At 41.1% G+C, this 17,083-nt stretch overlaps 1 protein-coding gene across 1 annotated transcript; it reads right to left on the bottom strand.

The window, feature by feature from the left end:
• Positions 1-302: 302 nt before the first annotated feature.
• Positions 303-15,038, bottom strand: ano9b (anoctamin 9b). Its single transcript, XM_026158893.1, has 24 exons — positions 14,814-15,038; positions 13,138-13,197; positions 12,727-12,843; positions 12,486-12,625; positions 11,122-11,171; positions 10,969-11,027; positions 10,379-10,458; positions 9,235-9,369; positions 8,996-9,089; positions 8,667-8,727; positions 8,492-8,574; positions 8,051-8,155; positions 7,539-7,703; positions 5,991-6,027; positions 5,397-5,508; positions 4,877-4,931; positions 4,711-4,808; positions 4,398-4,594; positions 3,501-3,653; positions 2,924-3,071; positions 2,719-2,832; positions 2,457-2,550; positions 2,263-2,375; positions 303-1,239 (listed from the first exon to the last, which is right to left on the bottom strand). The coding sequence occupies exons 1-24, from the start codon at positions 14,832-14,834 to the stop codon at positions 1,206-1,208; spliced, it is 2,325 nt and encodes a 774-aa protein (XP_026014678.1). The 5' UTR covers positions 14,835-15,038; the 3' UTR covers positions 303-1,205.
• Between the last annotated feature and the right edge of the window lie 2,045 nt (positions 15,039-17,083).

Raw genomic sequence — 17,083 nt, 5'->3', positions numbered from 1 at the left:
CAGTGACACAGTTTTGTCATTTTGCCTGTGCACGGCATTACAGAAGGTTTGGAAACAAACATTCAGGATATGAATGACGCGCAGACAAAATAATGTTTATGCGTTTCTACACACAGTACTAAGAAAACAATTATCTGAAATAATCCTATATAGATACAAGTGTATATTCAAAATAATGTAGCAATAATAAAATGCTGGAATTGGAACTTTGAAGAGACGCTGCTGACTTATCCAAAAGAAATCATGAATGTGTATACTGAGGATGAACCCTGAAGTCTAGCACTAACATTCATGAGCCAGTGTGCATGTGTTAATAGTTTATTGCTGCTAAAGGAGAAAACTACTTACTTACACAGTGCTGGTGCTTAAGCTAAGCTCCCTTATGATTCTGGCTCAATCCAAATAACTATACATGTTATACTGTGACACTGGAATTATGAACAACAGTTACATTTTAAAACATTTTAAAGTAAAACATTCAAACATTGCAACGCTGCCAGTAAAAAGCATATTTTTAAGAACCAAAATGAATTCCTGTTTCTAACCAGTCACATTTGTAGGATTCATCTCCAACAGTTTAACCTCGAATCAAACCTGATAAAACACTTAAGGATCACATGACGCATCATGCATTCATCAAGCCAATCATACAGTCACAGGGGATGACCTTATCTTTTAAAGGCTGTAAAGAAACATTATTTAAAAGGAGTTCTTTTCTCATGACTGCTTAATGGAAAATGTATCTAGTATTTGTCTAATGCTTTAATAAATATACACATTTAATCTTGATGTTAGCGCACACAGTGTCTGATATGCAGATTAGTGTGTATAGAAGCTGGAAGTGGGACACTTGTTATCTATGCATGAACACACAGTTAGCCCTGTTTGCAGGAACAGCCAGTTATCTGACTAAAATGTTCAAAGGCTAATTAAGACAAACTTTGAACTCTTGCTAGATGAACAGCTAAACTGTGTCCAACCAAGACCTGCAACACCAAGGTATTAATAACTCTAAATGGCAAAAATATATGTTTTAATATCAGAACATCACAAGACCTCATGTGTAGTCTGTTAACACCCTGATACATGAATCTAAGAATGCTGCAGCTGGGATGTAGTGCAGCAGCCATATCCATCTTTCCATTTCATATTTCACCAAGGCCACATGTGCCAGTGGGCACAGACCTGAGGTCAGAGTGGGGAAGTCAGACATCTGTTGATTTGCTCAGTTTCTTTTCACTGGAAAACAAAGCACACAAACACGATTTATAGAATAAGATCAGAAGAAAGTCCACAGAATGTAACATGCTCACATGCTGAAATATGTCACAATAGCCAAAGTACAAGACACTTCTATGGATTCACACTGACTGTTGGAAGTCAGGGAATACTCAAACCAGCACTTCCAGTTCCTGATTCCATCTCAGTTCAAAATGTTTGCTGTCTTCTCTTGACTACTACTACTACGCTACTTTTAAGATTAGCAAAAAATAAAGTTTCAATTCTAAGTATATAGTTAGGGCTGCATCAAGTGACCCTGAATCCTCCCTTAGTTATGCTGGAATAGACGTAGGCTGCCGGGGGATTCCCATCATGCACTGGGTGTTTCCTCTTCAGTCACCTTTCTCACTCACTATGTATTAATAGACCTCTCTGCATTGAATCATATCTGTTATTAACCTCTGTCTCTCTTCCACAGCATGTCTTCATCCTGTCTTCCCTCTCTCACCCCAACCAATCACAGCAGATGGCCCCGCCCCTCCCTGAGCCTGGTTCTGTCGGAGGTTTCTTCCTGTTAAAAGGGAGTTTTTCCTTCCCACTGTCGCCAAAGTGCTGCTCATAGGGGGTCATATGATTGTTGGGTTTTTCTTTGTATGCATTATTGTAGGGTCTACTGTACAATATAAAGGAGGTGACTCTTGTTGTGATTTGGTGCTGTATAAATAAAATTGACTTGACTTTGCACATTTAGCTGTGATTCTACCTCTCAAACCTAGATCGTATGTAAATTGTGTACATTTAAAAATATTTATTGTGGCATGTTTTACTTAGGTTTAATAAACTTTGTCTCTTTTTTCAGGTTGTACACTGAGACATTCCCCTTCAACTAGTTACACCATAGTAAAGGTGTTTTTAAGGAACATTTTATATTGTTAGCAGGGAAACTGGCTTCATCTCAAGTGTTTGGATATCCCTTTAACATGTGGAAATATTTAAGAGGCATTCTGATAGTATAGTTGTAAAACATAACTTTACTCTTACCGTAGCTCGTGTTTCAGACGAGTCAGTTTGTCTTGCAGACGTTCATTTTTCACTTGCGTGGGATTATCTGGGACGAACCAGGCTGCTATAAACTTGCACATCACTAAAACATGCTGGAGAAACACAAGAAAATATTCAGGTGGATATTTCAATGTTAAAAACAACCCAGTCTGAGCCACGTGTGATGAACAAACCTCAAAGAGGATGATAAAGGCAAAGCGCACAGCCAAGACCATCCAGAACTGAGACTTCAGCGAGTAGTCGTTTTCATTCCTGTAGTCTCTGTAGCTGCACATGTAACACAGTCCTGTTAATCACATCTGTGAATGACTCGTATATTTACACCAAGCAGAGTAATTCTGCTTATGTTAAAACATAATATATCTGTTATGTTTTAACCTTGAAGCACTTTGGTTTTAAATGTGCTATATAAATAAAGTTGGATTGTATTCTCACCTGCACTCTGTGATGCTGAAGTTATGCCTTTCCCAGGGATTTATGAATGCATCGAAGTTTGAACTATTCATATACGCTGTTGACAGAGTGTCATTAATGTAGCCCTCCATGCAGCTGCAACAAGAGCACGAAACACATGAGACGACACAGAAACCAGTCATCTCACATCTTCACACGTTTCTCTACCAGCTGAAATCTGACTGACTCTGTGTAATCGAGCTTTCCCTTAGCGCACGGGCCATAATGGTAACGATAGACAAGTCGAGGAATAAAGTCCGATGTGATTCCAATAACCAGACCATTAGCGATCACTGCCAGCACACCGATGGCCTCCAACAGCTTTGTCCACACACCTGCAGACATATTAAACACACATTATATAACATTTTCAACCCACAGTGAATGTTTTGTGCTGACTTATAATGGACATCAGTGAGTTTAATCCAGCTCTTGATATCTTATTGCTATAAAAAAAAAAACATGAACACTGAAACTTTGAATTATGGATCCGTTTCTGAGTATTTGGAAACTGAGGCCATTTTGCTGGTCAGTCTCTTAAAATGACAGAGTGGCTTTATTGGATTCTAACCAGACAAGCTTGTTACAGGCACAGCTGCACTTATAACAAGCAAAAACGAAAATCTGAAAATTGGGACTGTATATAAAACTGGCTGTAAGTCTCTAATGGTTAATGCAGTAGTTCTGTTGAATCCTTGAAACGTTAAAGTCTGCACTTCACTGTAGTGCTGTACTGTGTCATGGTATAAACCCACACAGCTCACCGATGTCATTAGTCTTCTTGGGTACCAGCCGTTGCTCCAGGCGGACCATTTTGATAGCATCCAGACGGATCTCAAAGATGTTGTTGACGAGGGCTAGAAGGGGTGCGAGGGGAAATGCTGCCACGAATATGGTGGTGAAACTAAACTGGATCACTGGACAACACAGAGATAAGAATTTCATAGATTTGAAGTCATTTCAGAAAGCATTCACATTTGTTTCATGATGAAAGATAAAAACCTGGTGTAAAAAAAATTATTTTCACCAGTTCAACAGTCAACTCAGGGCACTTTATGATTTAACCTCCTAGGACCTGCGTCCACATATGTGGACATCACTTTTTGGGTTATTTAGACCAAAATACTCAATTTTGCTCTACAAGGGCCTGATATCCACCTACGAGGACATTATGCTGCTACTGTTCTATCAAAATTTTAAACGAATGTCCTCTTATGTGGCTCTCATTTTTCATAAAAACAAAAATAAGGTTAAAAAAAAAAATCTGGTAATTCTTTGTTTTTACATTCATCGGGCCCCAATCAGCCCAAATATCAAAGAGAAATTAAAAATGCTGCTGTGGAAGAGTTCGGGTCTTAGGAGGTTACGGTAGAGATCTGAAAAACGTCCCTGGTGCCAGAACCCTGGCGATCAGATGATCCCCTCTGTTTAGGAAAGATATGAAGGACATGCTGGTGCCCAGTGATGTCTACTGGAGCAAAAGCTGCAGCTGATTCAGTTTGTCTCTAAACTGCATCTGCTCATGACTGTCCTCCAACATTTAACCTTTGCACAAACATGTCAGGCATTCTCACTCGGGTGCCATTTGTGTGAGAAACAACTGACCCTGTAATCAGTCAGTTGTTTTTTGAAGATGTGGTCAGGAGACTAAGAGCACCCACCCATTTCCAAAAATTCATTGAACAGGCTGAAGGCATCACTGCTGGCCAGGTGGTAGTTACGCAGCCATTCACGATGTTTGCAAATGTCACATGGTTCAATACATCCATTTTCCTCTCGACAAGCCTTCCTGTAACAGTGACCGCATTTCCTCTCCAGCTTCTTTGCAGCTTTTTCATTCACAAGTCTTTTGCACCAGCTGGAAACCATACACATGAAGAAGTACAACACATTGATTACACCATTTTCGATGAGGTCCTGTAGCTGCTGAGCCATTTCCTTAAAGGAGAGCTGTAATGAAAACAGCACACTTACGGTACTGTGAACTCAACGATGTTGTTGAGAGTCTGTTTGAGCAGCATGATCACAGCCATCTGGATAAAGAGGTCTGTCAGACAGCCGCTGGGATGACACTAGAACACACGACAGTGATGAGTGTTAGCACTCAAACATATATATGGATGTTTGATTATCTCCATACCTCTTCCAGTCGATGCCCAGCGAGACGCACATAGTTTCCTGGATGGCCATTTATCCTGTGACGAAACAACGTCACATAAGCAGTCAGCTGGGGGAACATCTGTTATAATGCTCTCAGTATCATATCAGAGTAATGACAGCATGGTAAGTGTACAGTAACGTACTCTACACTATGTTCTGTGTCACTCTGTGAGGAAGATCTTCCAATAAGAGTTCATCCGCTGACCATTTTCTAGCTGACCGTTTGCATTAGAGAATTTTATTTTACCTTCCGACTTTCCAAGATGTTCATTTTTTATATATTTAATTTTTTTTTATATATATTTTACAAATGCATTTGAGGAGTCTGAACAATGACAGGTTGGATATTTCTATACATGACTAAAACATAAATAACAAAAAGTAAAAATCTAACTTGGTTTGCTGTCAAAACCCAAGATCATTAGTCAGCCAATCATTTAAGCTCTAGTTTGTCTGTCATCTTAATGTTTAAAATAAATAATAATAATAATACAGAGTACCTGCCCAGAAAAAAGGCCACATAAAAGAGAGAGGAGAAGAGGGTGAAGAACTGGAAGGTGAACATCTTGACTGTGAAGCTCCTCTCGGTAGCAGCAAGTGAGTTCAGCTTCTCTGAATACAAACACATGCACAGACAAACAAAATGTCTTATATTTCGTTTTCTCAGGAAAACATGTCAAAATTAGTTTATTACACATGAATGAGCTAAAATATAATGGCCTGCTTATCATTGCCACAGGCTGTGCTGTGGTTGCTGGCACCAAGACAACAGGTGCTTTAAAGCTTTCAGTTTATGCTTCGGAGCTTCAGCTGATCACAACAAAACCTCCGCCTACACCATCAGCCAGCCCAATGATCAGTCCCCACTTAGATCAGCACCACTCTTTAAGAGCACCCAAAGCTTTCCCTTTCCTGTCAGTAAACATCAGCTTTACTGACACGTTTTGCTTCTCCAGCTCATGTGCCAGAAGGCCGTCAGGAGCAGAATCACATGATCTGTGTTTCCCCCTTTTTCTGATTGGTCAAAATAGTCTGGCTCAACTGTGAATATATTAGTATCGTTATTGTTTGCAGTGAAATAAATTGCTTCTCACCAATATCACACAACTTCAGGGAGACCCATCTGTTGACCTGCAGGTGGAGTTAAAGACACAGAAGTTAATTATACGCATCACGTTGGTTGGATCCATACAGCAGCACTTTTCAGGAGATTCCAGTCAAACTGTCCTCTGCGTCTTTCAGCTTGAAGACTACATGTAAAGGTTTTTTGTCTAAAGAGCATTATCAGTTGAGTTCTATAAAAGGCAAAAACCCCATACCTGTTTTAAATTAGTCTGCTTTTGCTTTAATCCCCCTGAGGGCATGCTGCTCTGACTCTTTGGATCTCCTCGACTGAATATGGATAGAGCAGTGCTTTTAAAGGCTGGCACTGGCATGCTGGACGAGGATTATGTTGGTTTGGTCGAAAAGAAAGTAATATGTAGGTATGATTATACAGTGACAAACAGATGACTAGTGATGACCCTTGAACTGAATCAGCTTGACCCAGAGGGTGAGGGTTTTGGTCCAGACAACGAAAGCATTGATGGACAAATTACATCAGGTGTTTTGATCACATCTTGTATATTGACCTGTCAGATCAGTTTCAGGGGCAGGTTGAATGCTCCGATAGCTGTGAGACGCTCTGGCACAACAAAATTATTTTACTCACTTTTACTGGCTGCCAGGACTGCAGGAAAACAAAAGAAGTCAAGGATGAAGTGTCAAGACAGCAGAGACCATCAGACCTCATTGGCCCAGTCCAAACGCCCACGTAATAGTCGGGAGATTTCAAAATCCAACTGAAATGCGACTTCATGGGTAATGGTAAGGGTAAAAATCAGGAGGGAAAGAACGCGACTTAAAGACGCAACTTTCTTTCCAAACCTACACAGACAATAAGGAGAGCAAATCTCCTGTATGTCTGTTGCCAGACAATGTGGAGCAGTTTTGATAGCAAGTTTGGCCAAACAAGTTTCAAATACACTATCCTTTGGTTTTCTGTGCATGCTTTTGAGAACGACAGCCTCTCTGTTTTAGAGGTTCACCATCAGTTGGTCCCCAGACTCATTACAGGGCAAAAGATGCAGAGGCTGAGGCCGACTGTTCACTTGTGCTCTAAGTCAACACTCAAAGCACTTTATATTTTGAAAATGTACGTACAAATATATACAATGCATTTCCTATGATTTTAAGTGCTTTCTAAATATCACACTCTGACAGTGTCAGTGTCTGGCCAAAGGCCATTTGGAAATGAGGCAGCCCACAGCAGCCTGAGCCACAGCAGCCCAGACTAGAGTGCTGCTATAGTAGACAGCAAACACAAAGGGAGACCACTGTGTGCTCCCCAGCTTCAGCTGGCTGCAGCCCACGGCAAGATTTACAGAAGAAACTTGTTCAAACAGCATGTTTTTGGCTCTGTTTAAGCAGGGTGTGCAGGTTGGCTTTTAAACTTAACATGCTGGGAGATGTTGCAGTGTGCAACAATGACCAATCAAAGGGGTCCCCTGGTCCCCTGGATAGTATTTTAAGCTGGTTAAACGGAACATGCTCTTCCTGTTCATTCTGCCAACACTGAGTGATGAAGATCCAGGTATACATACGCGGGTCATGATCTGAATGGTGATGTAGTGCAGCACAGCTCCAAGAAAAACAGATACAAGGTTGGCGTTGTCTTTCAAAAACTCCCATTTACTCTCAGACATCAAGGGCGCAGCGACAACTCGAAATACCACCAGAGCATGAGCGAGGCCGATAATCAGCATCAACTGCAAAACAATCACATCAACACATACTTTTATTCAGTGGGCCACAATTTCATTTGGGTTTTTTTTTATTTTAAAAGTCTGATTTTTATTTTCCATAAATCAGGTTCATGTTCTTCAAGATCAATCCAGATTCTGCACCTGAGAGTTATATAGCATTACAGTTCTTGTTTCAGGACTTTAAAGTGGTTGTGAGCTGGTTTTAGTCAGCGATGTGTCCTAGAGTTTCTGAGAAAAATCACACCAAGGAATGCTGCACACAGGCCCCATCCCAAACTCCATCCACAGCACGTGTTCAGTTTTACATATTTAGAGGTTTAGATGTGTGATGCATGGTCCAGGTCTCTTACCATGAGTGTGACCAGGATGAGGACCAGGGTACTCCGTAGATAGGAGTGTCTGAACTGTTTAGCTTTGCAGTTTGGATCATTCACTAGTTCCATGATCAGTTCCTCCTGATGAGATGCGCACACACAGATATTCACACATTAAACATATATAAAGTAGAAATTTGTGTTAATATAAGGGTTTTAACAAGAGCAGTAAAGGTTGAAGATGACAGAAATAACTTTATGTGACAAATTAAATGTCTTATCACTGCAGACGGGTGATGATTATCAGCTGATCAGAGTTCTTTATGCACACATGAAAGTCTTGAACTCTTCATGTGTGCATTTTGAGATCAGTGAATGAATGTTCGTGGTTAAGCCAAGTCAGTCATTATATGAGAGCAGACCCCAAACGACAGCATGTAACATTTTATTGTACGCAGACACAGCTAAAGGTCTTACCTCCTCTTCACACCAGTCATAGACCTTCCATTTAGAAACATGTTTAGCTCTGTGTCTCTTCCACAGCTCCAAGAACAGAGTGGCTAAAATGACACATTTTAATTCACCCAGAAGTACAAAAGAATCAGACATCAGATCCAATTTAATTACACATCACAGATGCTCAAACACTCACCCCAGATTGCCATGAACATTGCAAAAGCCACAGTGCCCTCATTGTCAAACAAATGTGTGACCTGTGCAGACACAACACGTGTGTGATGAAGAGCAAAATAATAACAATCACATCAAGAGCAGGACTGTTAGCTCTTCACTTAGCTCTGTATCATTGGAGGGGGAGGGGGGGGGGCTTTAAAGGGTTTTTGCAGCCAAGAAGAAGAAATACTGTTGGGAGGGGACTTTACAGCTGGTAGGTGTATTTTTGAATGTTAAATGATTTGAACTGTTTATGCATACACCTGAGACAACACATGAGAACAAGATTAACAGAAGAATTAAGGTCACCTTAGCATAGGTGCAGCTGTCTGACAGTTGCCATGTCCCACACCTCTTTTCACAGCGAGGACACATCGTGATGTTGGACTCGCACACTTCCTTACTGGGGACCAAAAGTATTATACATGATACAATATTAGGCCTTATAATACTGGTATGGCTCAGCCATGTATTTTAAATTTTTATCTTTAAGATTGTCTGAGATTCATCGTTTTGTATAGAAACAATATAGCACATGATGTTATTACATAAGAGGGTTGGTGTTGAAAAAGGCGAGGCCATAGAGAAACACTATAACACCCAGAATAGCAGCTGGTACCAGCAGTTTAGTGTACCAGGCAAGCCAGAGGTAGTACAGAGCCACCTTCTCCCCGAAGTACGACCTGCAAGGAGAAAGCAAACAAACACATGTTGGTACACTATAACCCTGCACTTTACCATTTACCCTTTAAAATAATGAACCAGGTCAAAGGTTCCCTTTCTGAAAACATGACAGTTTTCCTTCTCTGAAGAAATCCAGCGTAAAATCTATCATTGCTTTATGAAGCCAAGAGAAGTTGTCACGTTCTGCTAAAAGGTCCAGCAGATGTGCAACAGTAACAAGTGTCGGGTTGAAAAAAGGAGACAAAGCAGTAAACTTGGTAAATAGCAAAGAAACAAATCTCCATGCTCAAAAGGGGTTTTTATTTTAAACTAATGTTTCTATTACTAATTAAACTAAAAGAGACGACCAAGCCGCCATTACCTTTAAAAGAGGGAGAACAAGAAAACCAGGCATGGTCACTACACTGCAAAGCAGGAGCAACCAGCCACCAAGCACACGGCTCACTAACTACAAAACCAACCGGCCTGTCTCACACTAGAGTGCACATTCAGTGCAACTGGATAGTGTAGTGTAGTGCACTCCTTTGGAGTGAGAGTTGCAAGTTCCAGTCCCACCCTGTATCCAGTGAGGGTCCTGGCTGGTCCCCCCGTGCTAAAACTGAGCCCTGGAATGGCGCACCACGTCTGCAGCCTGCCCGCAGCTCGGACACAAGCATCTCACTACATGTTCACTACATGTTGTACTGTGTATGTGACAAATACAATTTGAATTTAACTTTCTTAATTGCTGGTTAGAGTAGGCTGTCCCTTATCAATAGTACATTTGTACAATGGCTGAAACTAGCATCACTGAATGAACAACGGGCTGTTAAGTCTCTTCATCATTAATGTGCAGATTGTCACTGATCAAAGACGACTGCACATTAATGATGGACGTGACTTGGCCGAGTGACGAGATGTTTCTCCCACTGAAACGCGACGTCCAGATGCACAGAATCAACTTTTGGGATCATGACGCTGTTAGACAGAGAGAGAAACCATCAAAAACAGTTACAGGGATAGACCGACTTGATGTCATTGACCGGCTGTCTGCTAAACAGAGCTGTCCATCGAGCCCATTTTTTCCTCAGCTCTTTCTGCTGCTTTCTCTGAAAGGCACAGGGAGGGGAGGGGGGACAAGGAAGCATCAGGATTTCTGTAATATGTAATACAAAGAAGATTTTATGGCCAATTCAAAGCACAGATTGAAAGCTAATGTCTTTTCTCACAGTTTCAAATACTAAATTGTTCTCAGACTTTCTGTACATATGTAAATATTTAATAAGGATCTTTCATCTGTTTTGTATTTTTATGAACTGATGGAGTTTCGTGCTCACAGAATCAAGTATGTTTGGCATTTATCAAGACGAAACACACTTTGAAGAGCCATAAACACGAAGACAATACTTGTATTTCTATTACACAATTAGTCATTTAATAAAATCTACAGTGCTATTAATGCTCAAATTCTTAGCCAGTATTCAGTGCTTGTTTCGTACTTTGTTTCTTTACTGTGCTTCAGAACTGAATCTGATTTGCTAGTGAGGCTGTAGTTTGAGTTGCTTTGCACGTTGACCGAGAACATGGCGAGTAAAGAGCAGCAGGTTAGTCTTACTCACTTCATGAAGACAGAACATCGTTTCAAACACATCCTTCATTAACAGCTCTTCCAGGTTTTCTGACACAACAAAACATGTTTACATGAAAAAAAGTTGCACATTAACATACATACAGTACTTCCACGTTAGCTAAAGATTTACAGATTCTCTCACCTCCTGTGTTGATGTACGTGTGATGAAGGATGAAATGAACAATTCGGATCCTGGAGAAAAGATAAAAGGCTCAAATGAACACAGTGTGGATGCGTGGCGTTTTTAGGATTTATTTTTGGGCCTTTTTGTCTTTATTTGACAGTTGTGTAGTGAAGAACAGCCAGGACAGAGGGGAAGAAGTCGCAGGGGAAACACACGGGCTGCAGGCCAGACTCACACTCAGGCATTGCTGCATTTCGATGTGAAACCTGACCCTCAGATTAGCACAAATGAAAGAAGACCTTCCACGAGGAGTTTTATTAAACGGTTTCATTCTTGCATTGTGTAACAGTCCACAAAGAGCTCTCACACTAGTGTGCATTCAGAAAGTATTTGCATGCCACTTGTTTCACATTTTGCCATCGCAGCCTTATTCCACCTCACAATCCTACACACAACACCCCATAATGATCAAATGCAAACGCCTGCTAGGTGGCTGGGTTAATCCAGAGTTCTTTTGGGTTTGAGAAGGATTATGTTATTTATTGGTTCTCACCCCAACCGGTCGCAGCAGATGGCCCCGCCCCTCCCTGAGCCTGGTTCTGCTGGAGGTTTCTTCCTGTTAAAAGGGAGTTTTTCCTTCCCACTGTCGCCAAAGTGCTGCTCATAGGGGGTCATATGATTGTTGGGTTTTTCTCTGTATCTATGAAGCGCCTTGAGGCAACTTTTGTTGTGATTTGGTGCTATATAAATAAAATTGAATTGAATTGGTTAACAGTGTTTTGTATTTCTCTGCGTTTGAGTTTTCTTATTATCCTGACCCCTGGTATCGCTTTCTTATTTTATCATTTGTGTATTTCATCTTAGTTAGTTATTGATGGTTTAACAGTACATCTTTGTCTTTCCTTGCAGTGTTCTTAGTCTCATCTTTGTGTCGGTCTTCTCTCCATGGTTGTCTGTCTGCCTCCAGTTCATGGACCCTGAACAATGTTCAGTCAGGTACAGTAAGGTAAATCTGATTGTGTTATTGTATGTTTATCTCACAATATTAGGAACCATGAGGCAACTATTGTTGTGATTTGGTAATAATAATAATAATAACTTTATTTATAAAGCGCTTTCAAACAAAGTGCTGTACAACTGTTTAAAACTGTATAATTAATTTAATTAAAAACTGAACATCTTTGGAGAGATCTGAAAATGGCTCTGCATCGTTGCTCCCCATCCAACCTGATGGGACTCTGATGGAAAAGGGCTCGGCGGGGGGTGAGAGAGAGAGAGACAGTGAGAGAGCGCAAGAGAGAGAGAGCGAGCAAGAGAGCGAGCGAGCGCAAGAGAGAGAGAAGAAAGCACCAACATCTCCTCCTGCAGGAAGAGTTTGTCACCTGGTTGCCTGGGTGACGGCTCCTTTCTCATCTCCACAACAGTTGCAAGAGTCAGAAACTTTCAGCAGGTACTGGTAGACTTCAAACATCTCACTGGGAGCACGTATGCCAAAAAAGTCTTTGTTGTCATGGGTAATCCTCTGAAACACACACATATACACATGCATGCGCACACATTATCATCACTTATTCATTCAGCTGTTCGTGCTTTGTTACATCAGAGATTTTTGGAGAAACTCACAGTGATGTGTATGTTTTTCTTTTTCAGCTGTGCTATGAAGGCTTCCTGTCTCAAAGTCTTTTGCTCATTGTCCACTTTATCGGCGACCAGCACATAGTCAAATGTTCTGTGGGTGGGCTGTTCAAAGACAAAAATATATACATGTATACAAATATATATGTATACACACACACACAAACAGAGAGGGAGAGAAATGGGAACATTGCACCGAGATAGAGCATGCAAACGAGACGAGAGACACAAACCGTTTCAGAGTTTTATCCTGAACATAAGCAGGAGATAAACCTGAATGTTTCCACGTCTGATGTCACACAGCTTTGTATATTTTATGTCTGCATGTTACAGACGACATTTGTCTGCTGTTATCTTGTTAATGTAGGGAAGTTTTAGAGAGCGACAGCAGATTCTTACCAGCGAACGAAGTAAAGGCTCAGCGTCATCCTTCTTGCTGCCCCACAGCTCCATATTTTCCTTGCACACAAACACACATACACAGTCAGTACTGAAATATACTCCACCACATGACATCATACTACACACATTTCCAATATATTGGAGACAAATTAAAGCAAAAGGCCTCTTTCAAACTTTTGAAACTAGAATTCATACATTTTGAAGTGAGAGTCAAACTCATAAAGTACAACACAGTTTGTCACTCGGTGCTCTTCTGGTAGCTCTTACAACAGTGCTGCTATGAAGCAGTCACTGGCTCGGTACCTGGAACAACTTTGTAATGTGTTATGTATCTTCACACTATGAAACAGGGAGGCCATAACCACATATGTAATGAGTTGTAACACACTTACTCATGACTAAATACTGGAAAAGCAATGCTTACAAGCACAGCTGCCAGTTATCCTGCCTGGAGGATTTTCTTTCTTTAGCTAAAACACTGTGATTCTGACATATGAATGTTTTTCATTTCCACAATTTTGGAAATATATGTCATTGTTCATCTGTAAAACATGCAACTCTGCACCTGTCCATGTCTGAGACGGATCATCTGCTGCCAACTGCACCTTCTTCATGTTAACACACACAAACCATTTTAATCACAATTGGATTCAACATTCAACACCAACCTGTTTCTGCTCAGCTTCTACAGTTTGTAGCTGGCATTACCAAATATACACCTAAAGGTACGACGTGCTTCACAAAGTCTTTAAGAGCTCCAAATGAAGTTCCACATTTAATGTTGAAATGGTTTATTATTAACGCCCTTTCCTTTTCTAATATCTTTCATGTACTTAGTTAAAAAACAAAGAGTACTAAGACCAGTGTGTATTTATTGTAGAGGGAGAGCATTCACAGCAGGTTGGTCTGGACCGATAGCCTGCTTGTCATTGACCTGACAATTACAACCAGTTTCATTTTCCTTAATCAAGTCAGAGTGCAGAGTCCAGCTGACATCATTACTGATGTAAATTTAGTTTCACTAAATCATCCAACACACGTTTATTATAGTCACCGTTTGCTATGAGTGGAAGCAGGATGTCAGTGACACATTTCTAATAAACATCCGTACATTTGTAAAGTTTAGAAACATGAGCAGAGTGTCAGACTCTGTCCTCTCCGGCCTGTGGCTGCATGCAGGCCCAGACCTGCCCGGAGCTCCTTTGTTTCTGCTGCTTGTGAAGCTCGTATCAGTGTTAAGTGGCTCACAGCATTCACACAGTTACTATCTGTCAGTGGCAACCTTTAGCATGGGTGTGACCCAGTGCCCATCCTAACCTGAAACTGATTTACCAGCTATTGGGTTACTTTCTTTAGGTGCAACCTTTGAACATCCTGCTTCTCAAATACAAACACCGTGTTTTTATTCGGTACTACATGTCAAGTCAGTACAGACTCGCCTGGCATTCTTCACACTAAACTGAGAATCAAGCCTCACGACAACAGGACAGGATTTCAGACTGTTGGAATAATCTGAGAGTAGCTAAAAACGTTTCTACAAATCAATAATAAAGCAGTATTTTCTTCGTGGACATGATTTCATTCAGCTGCATTTCTATCCAGGTCAGTTTCCAGTAAAAAGCCAGAGACGCCCCATCTCTGTCAGAGGATGAAAACACAGGCGCTCCATTTACCTCGACCTTCTTGAAGAACATGCTGAAAGGTGCTTCAGAGCAGATGTGGGTTCCGTCTCTCGACACTTCTCCACCCAGCAGCTCAGCAGTGTCTCTCCATCACTGCCGCAGGAACTTTGATGGAAACTCTTTCTAAACCAGCTCGTAGCGCTTCACTTCCGCATATTTTAGCTCCGTGTTTGTCCGTGTGGCGGTACAGGTGTGCCTTTTTACCTGTAGCACTGACGTCACATTTCAAAACAAGACTGTTGCGTTCAGGTTCCCCGGGAAGTGTAGTTAACTTGAGCATTCAAATCCTGAGAAAAACAGTACCTGTCCTCTGATCTGTGTTTGGCACGTTTTTAATTCCGTCTCAGTCAGTGTACGCCACACTGCACTCGCTTAAACTGTAAACGGGCTTCTGCTCTTGTTAATGCTTTAACTTTGGTTTTAAATGTCATATTTATCGGTTTTTCCGAAAAATAATGATATATGACACAGTGCTATACATCTATATATGTGCGTGTTAACTTATCAAATTTATACTCACTGTAATTAATTCTGTTGTGATCTAAACTGGCCACACAAATTCACCAAAGTCCCAAACTAACATAATGACTGGTCTGTAGGTCACCTCCTCAACCATGTAAGCAACAGCAGCTGCAACAGAAGGGCTCAGCTGGAGAGCGACATTGAGAATATTCTTCAGAGAAACCCTCAATCTTTTATTTTGTTTCCTCACTTTGAAATTCACAGCACAGCTTATTTATATCTGATCATTTAAAATAACAAAAAGACTTCCTCTTGTGTCCTTTGTGAAGGTGTCTGCTTCTCGACTACATGCAGCCCAAACTGCATGGGTGTAGTTTCACAGAATCAAAATAAAATGCAATGACTGATTCATGGTTTCAGTTGGGGAATCTGTAGCTGTGACTCCAGCCTGTCTGATGAAGCCTCAGCAAAGTGAAACTTGGAGCTGGTCTGTTTACATGCCATGTTCCTGTCCATGAGTTTTCTTCAGCAAGCCAAGCTACTTCTTGGAAAGACAACCTGAACACACCTTAAACATCGTCGGAGTTACTACAAAGCAGCCTTCCTTGTTTTAAAAAACAGAATCACATTTAAACTTTGCCATGAGTCTGTAACCATGACACAAACAGCAGGAACACTGTTCCTGCACAGCAGCACACAGTGAAAGGCCTCTGTCCTTTTCATGTTTAACAACACATTTCTAATTTGCAGAAGATAACAAAACTGCCGTCATCCCTAAAGTTGCCATGCAAAACTCCAGTTATAAAGCCTGCAGGTCAAGTACAGAACCATTACAGCATCACTGATACAGTCTGTATGCAAACACAGGCTGTTAAACGCTGAGATATGTAGGAAAAACTGTAACAGGGAGTGTGCACAGACACACTTTGTAATCATGGTATCCAGCTGTGCAGGATGTAGTTAAACTTAAAGGTGTGTTATGTAAGGTGTGTTAGCTAGTCTCAAAATGAAGGCTGAGTTTAATGTCACAGCTTCTTATTCACACTGAAATGTGAGCTCTATTTTTGATGCAGAACTTTCACACTTTTACACACACACAACATGTGGGAAATAGCGCACTGTTACACTGATTCAATACAAAAAGCACCTGTTTGTCACCTGTGCAGCTTAATGCAGAACAACGCAACATCTCAGGCACAAATTCTAACCAACATATTGTGGCATGCAGAAAAGTGTCCATGTCATCTCGTCTTTATCCCCGAGTTCAGTAAACCAAACTTAGCACAAAAAGTAAGAGAAAAACAGAATTCACTTTCGCGTCCCATTTATGGATATAATTCACTTCATGTTTCGTTCAGTTTATGTTCTAATTCTACTTCTTTGTCTTTGGCACATTTTCACATGAACATTTATAGTAAAATAATCCTATTTAATTCAAATACAGTGGAATTCTTACTTCTCCCTTTTAAAACTCTGGAGACAAGCCGAGGATGAGCCCCTCAACTCTGGACCTGGGCCCGCTGAAGGTTGCCAGGGATTGCAAGTGGACTTGGATCAGAGGCTAATTTTTCCCACAGAGATCGTAACAACTACTCTGCGACCAGACCTCGTCCTTTGGTCTAACTCCTCAAAACTCAGTCGTTGAGCTGACGGTAACATGGGAGGAAGCAATTGAGGAGGCATTTGAGCGTAAGAACCAGCGGTATGCCAACTTGGCAGCTGAGGCAGAGGACAGAGGCTGGAAGATCAAGGTGCGTCCAGTGGAGGTGGGGTGCAGGGGCTTTGTTGGCAGTACAACA

The sequence above is a fragment of the Astatotilapia calliptera genome, chromosome 1, assembly GCF_900246225.1.
Source record: "Astatotilapia calliptera chromosome 1, fAstCal1.2, whole genome shotgun sequence".
In the NCBI taxonomy this organism is placed as follows: Eukaryota; Metazoa; Chordata; class Actinopteri; order Cichliformes; family Cichlidae; genus Astatotilapia; species Astatotilapia calliptera.
This window is presented reverse-complemented; position numbering and strand designations above follow the sequence as displayed.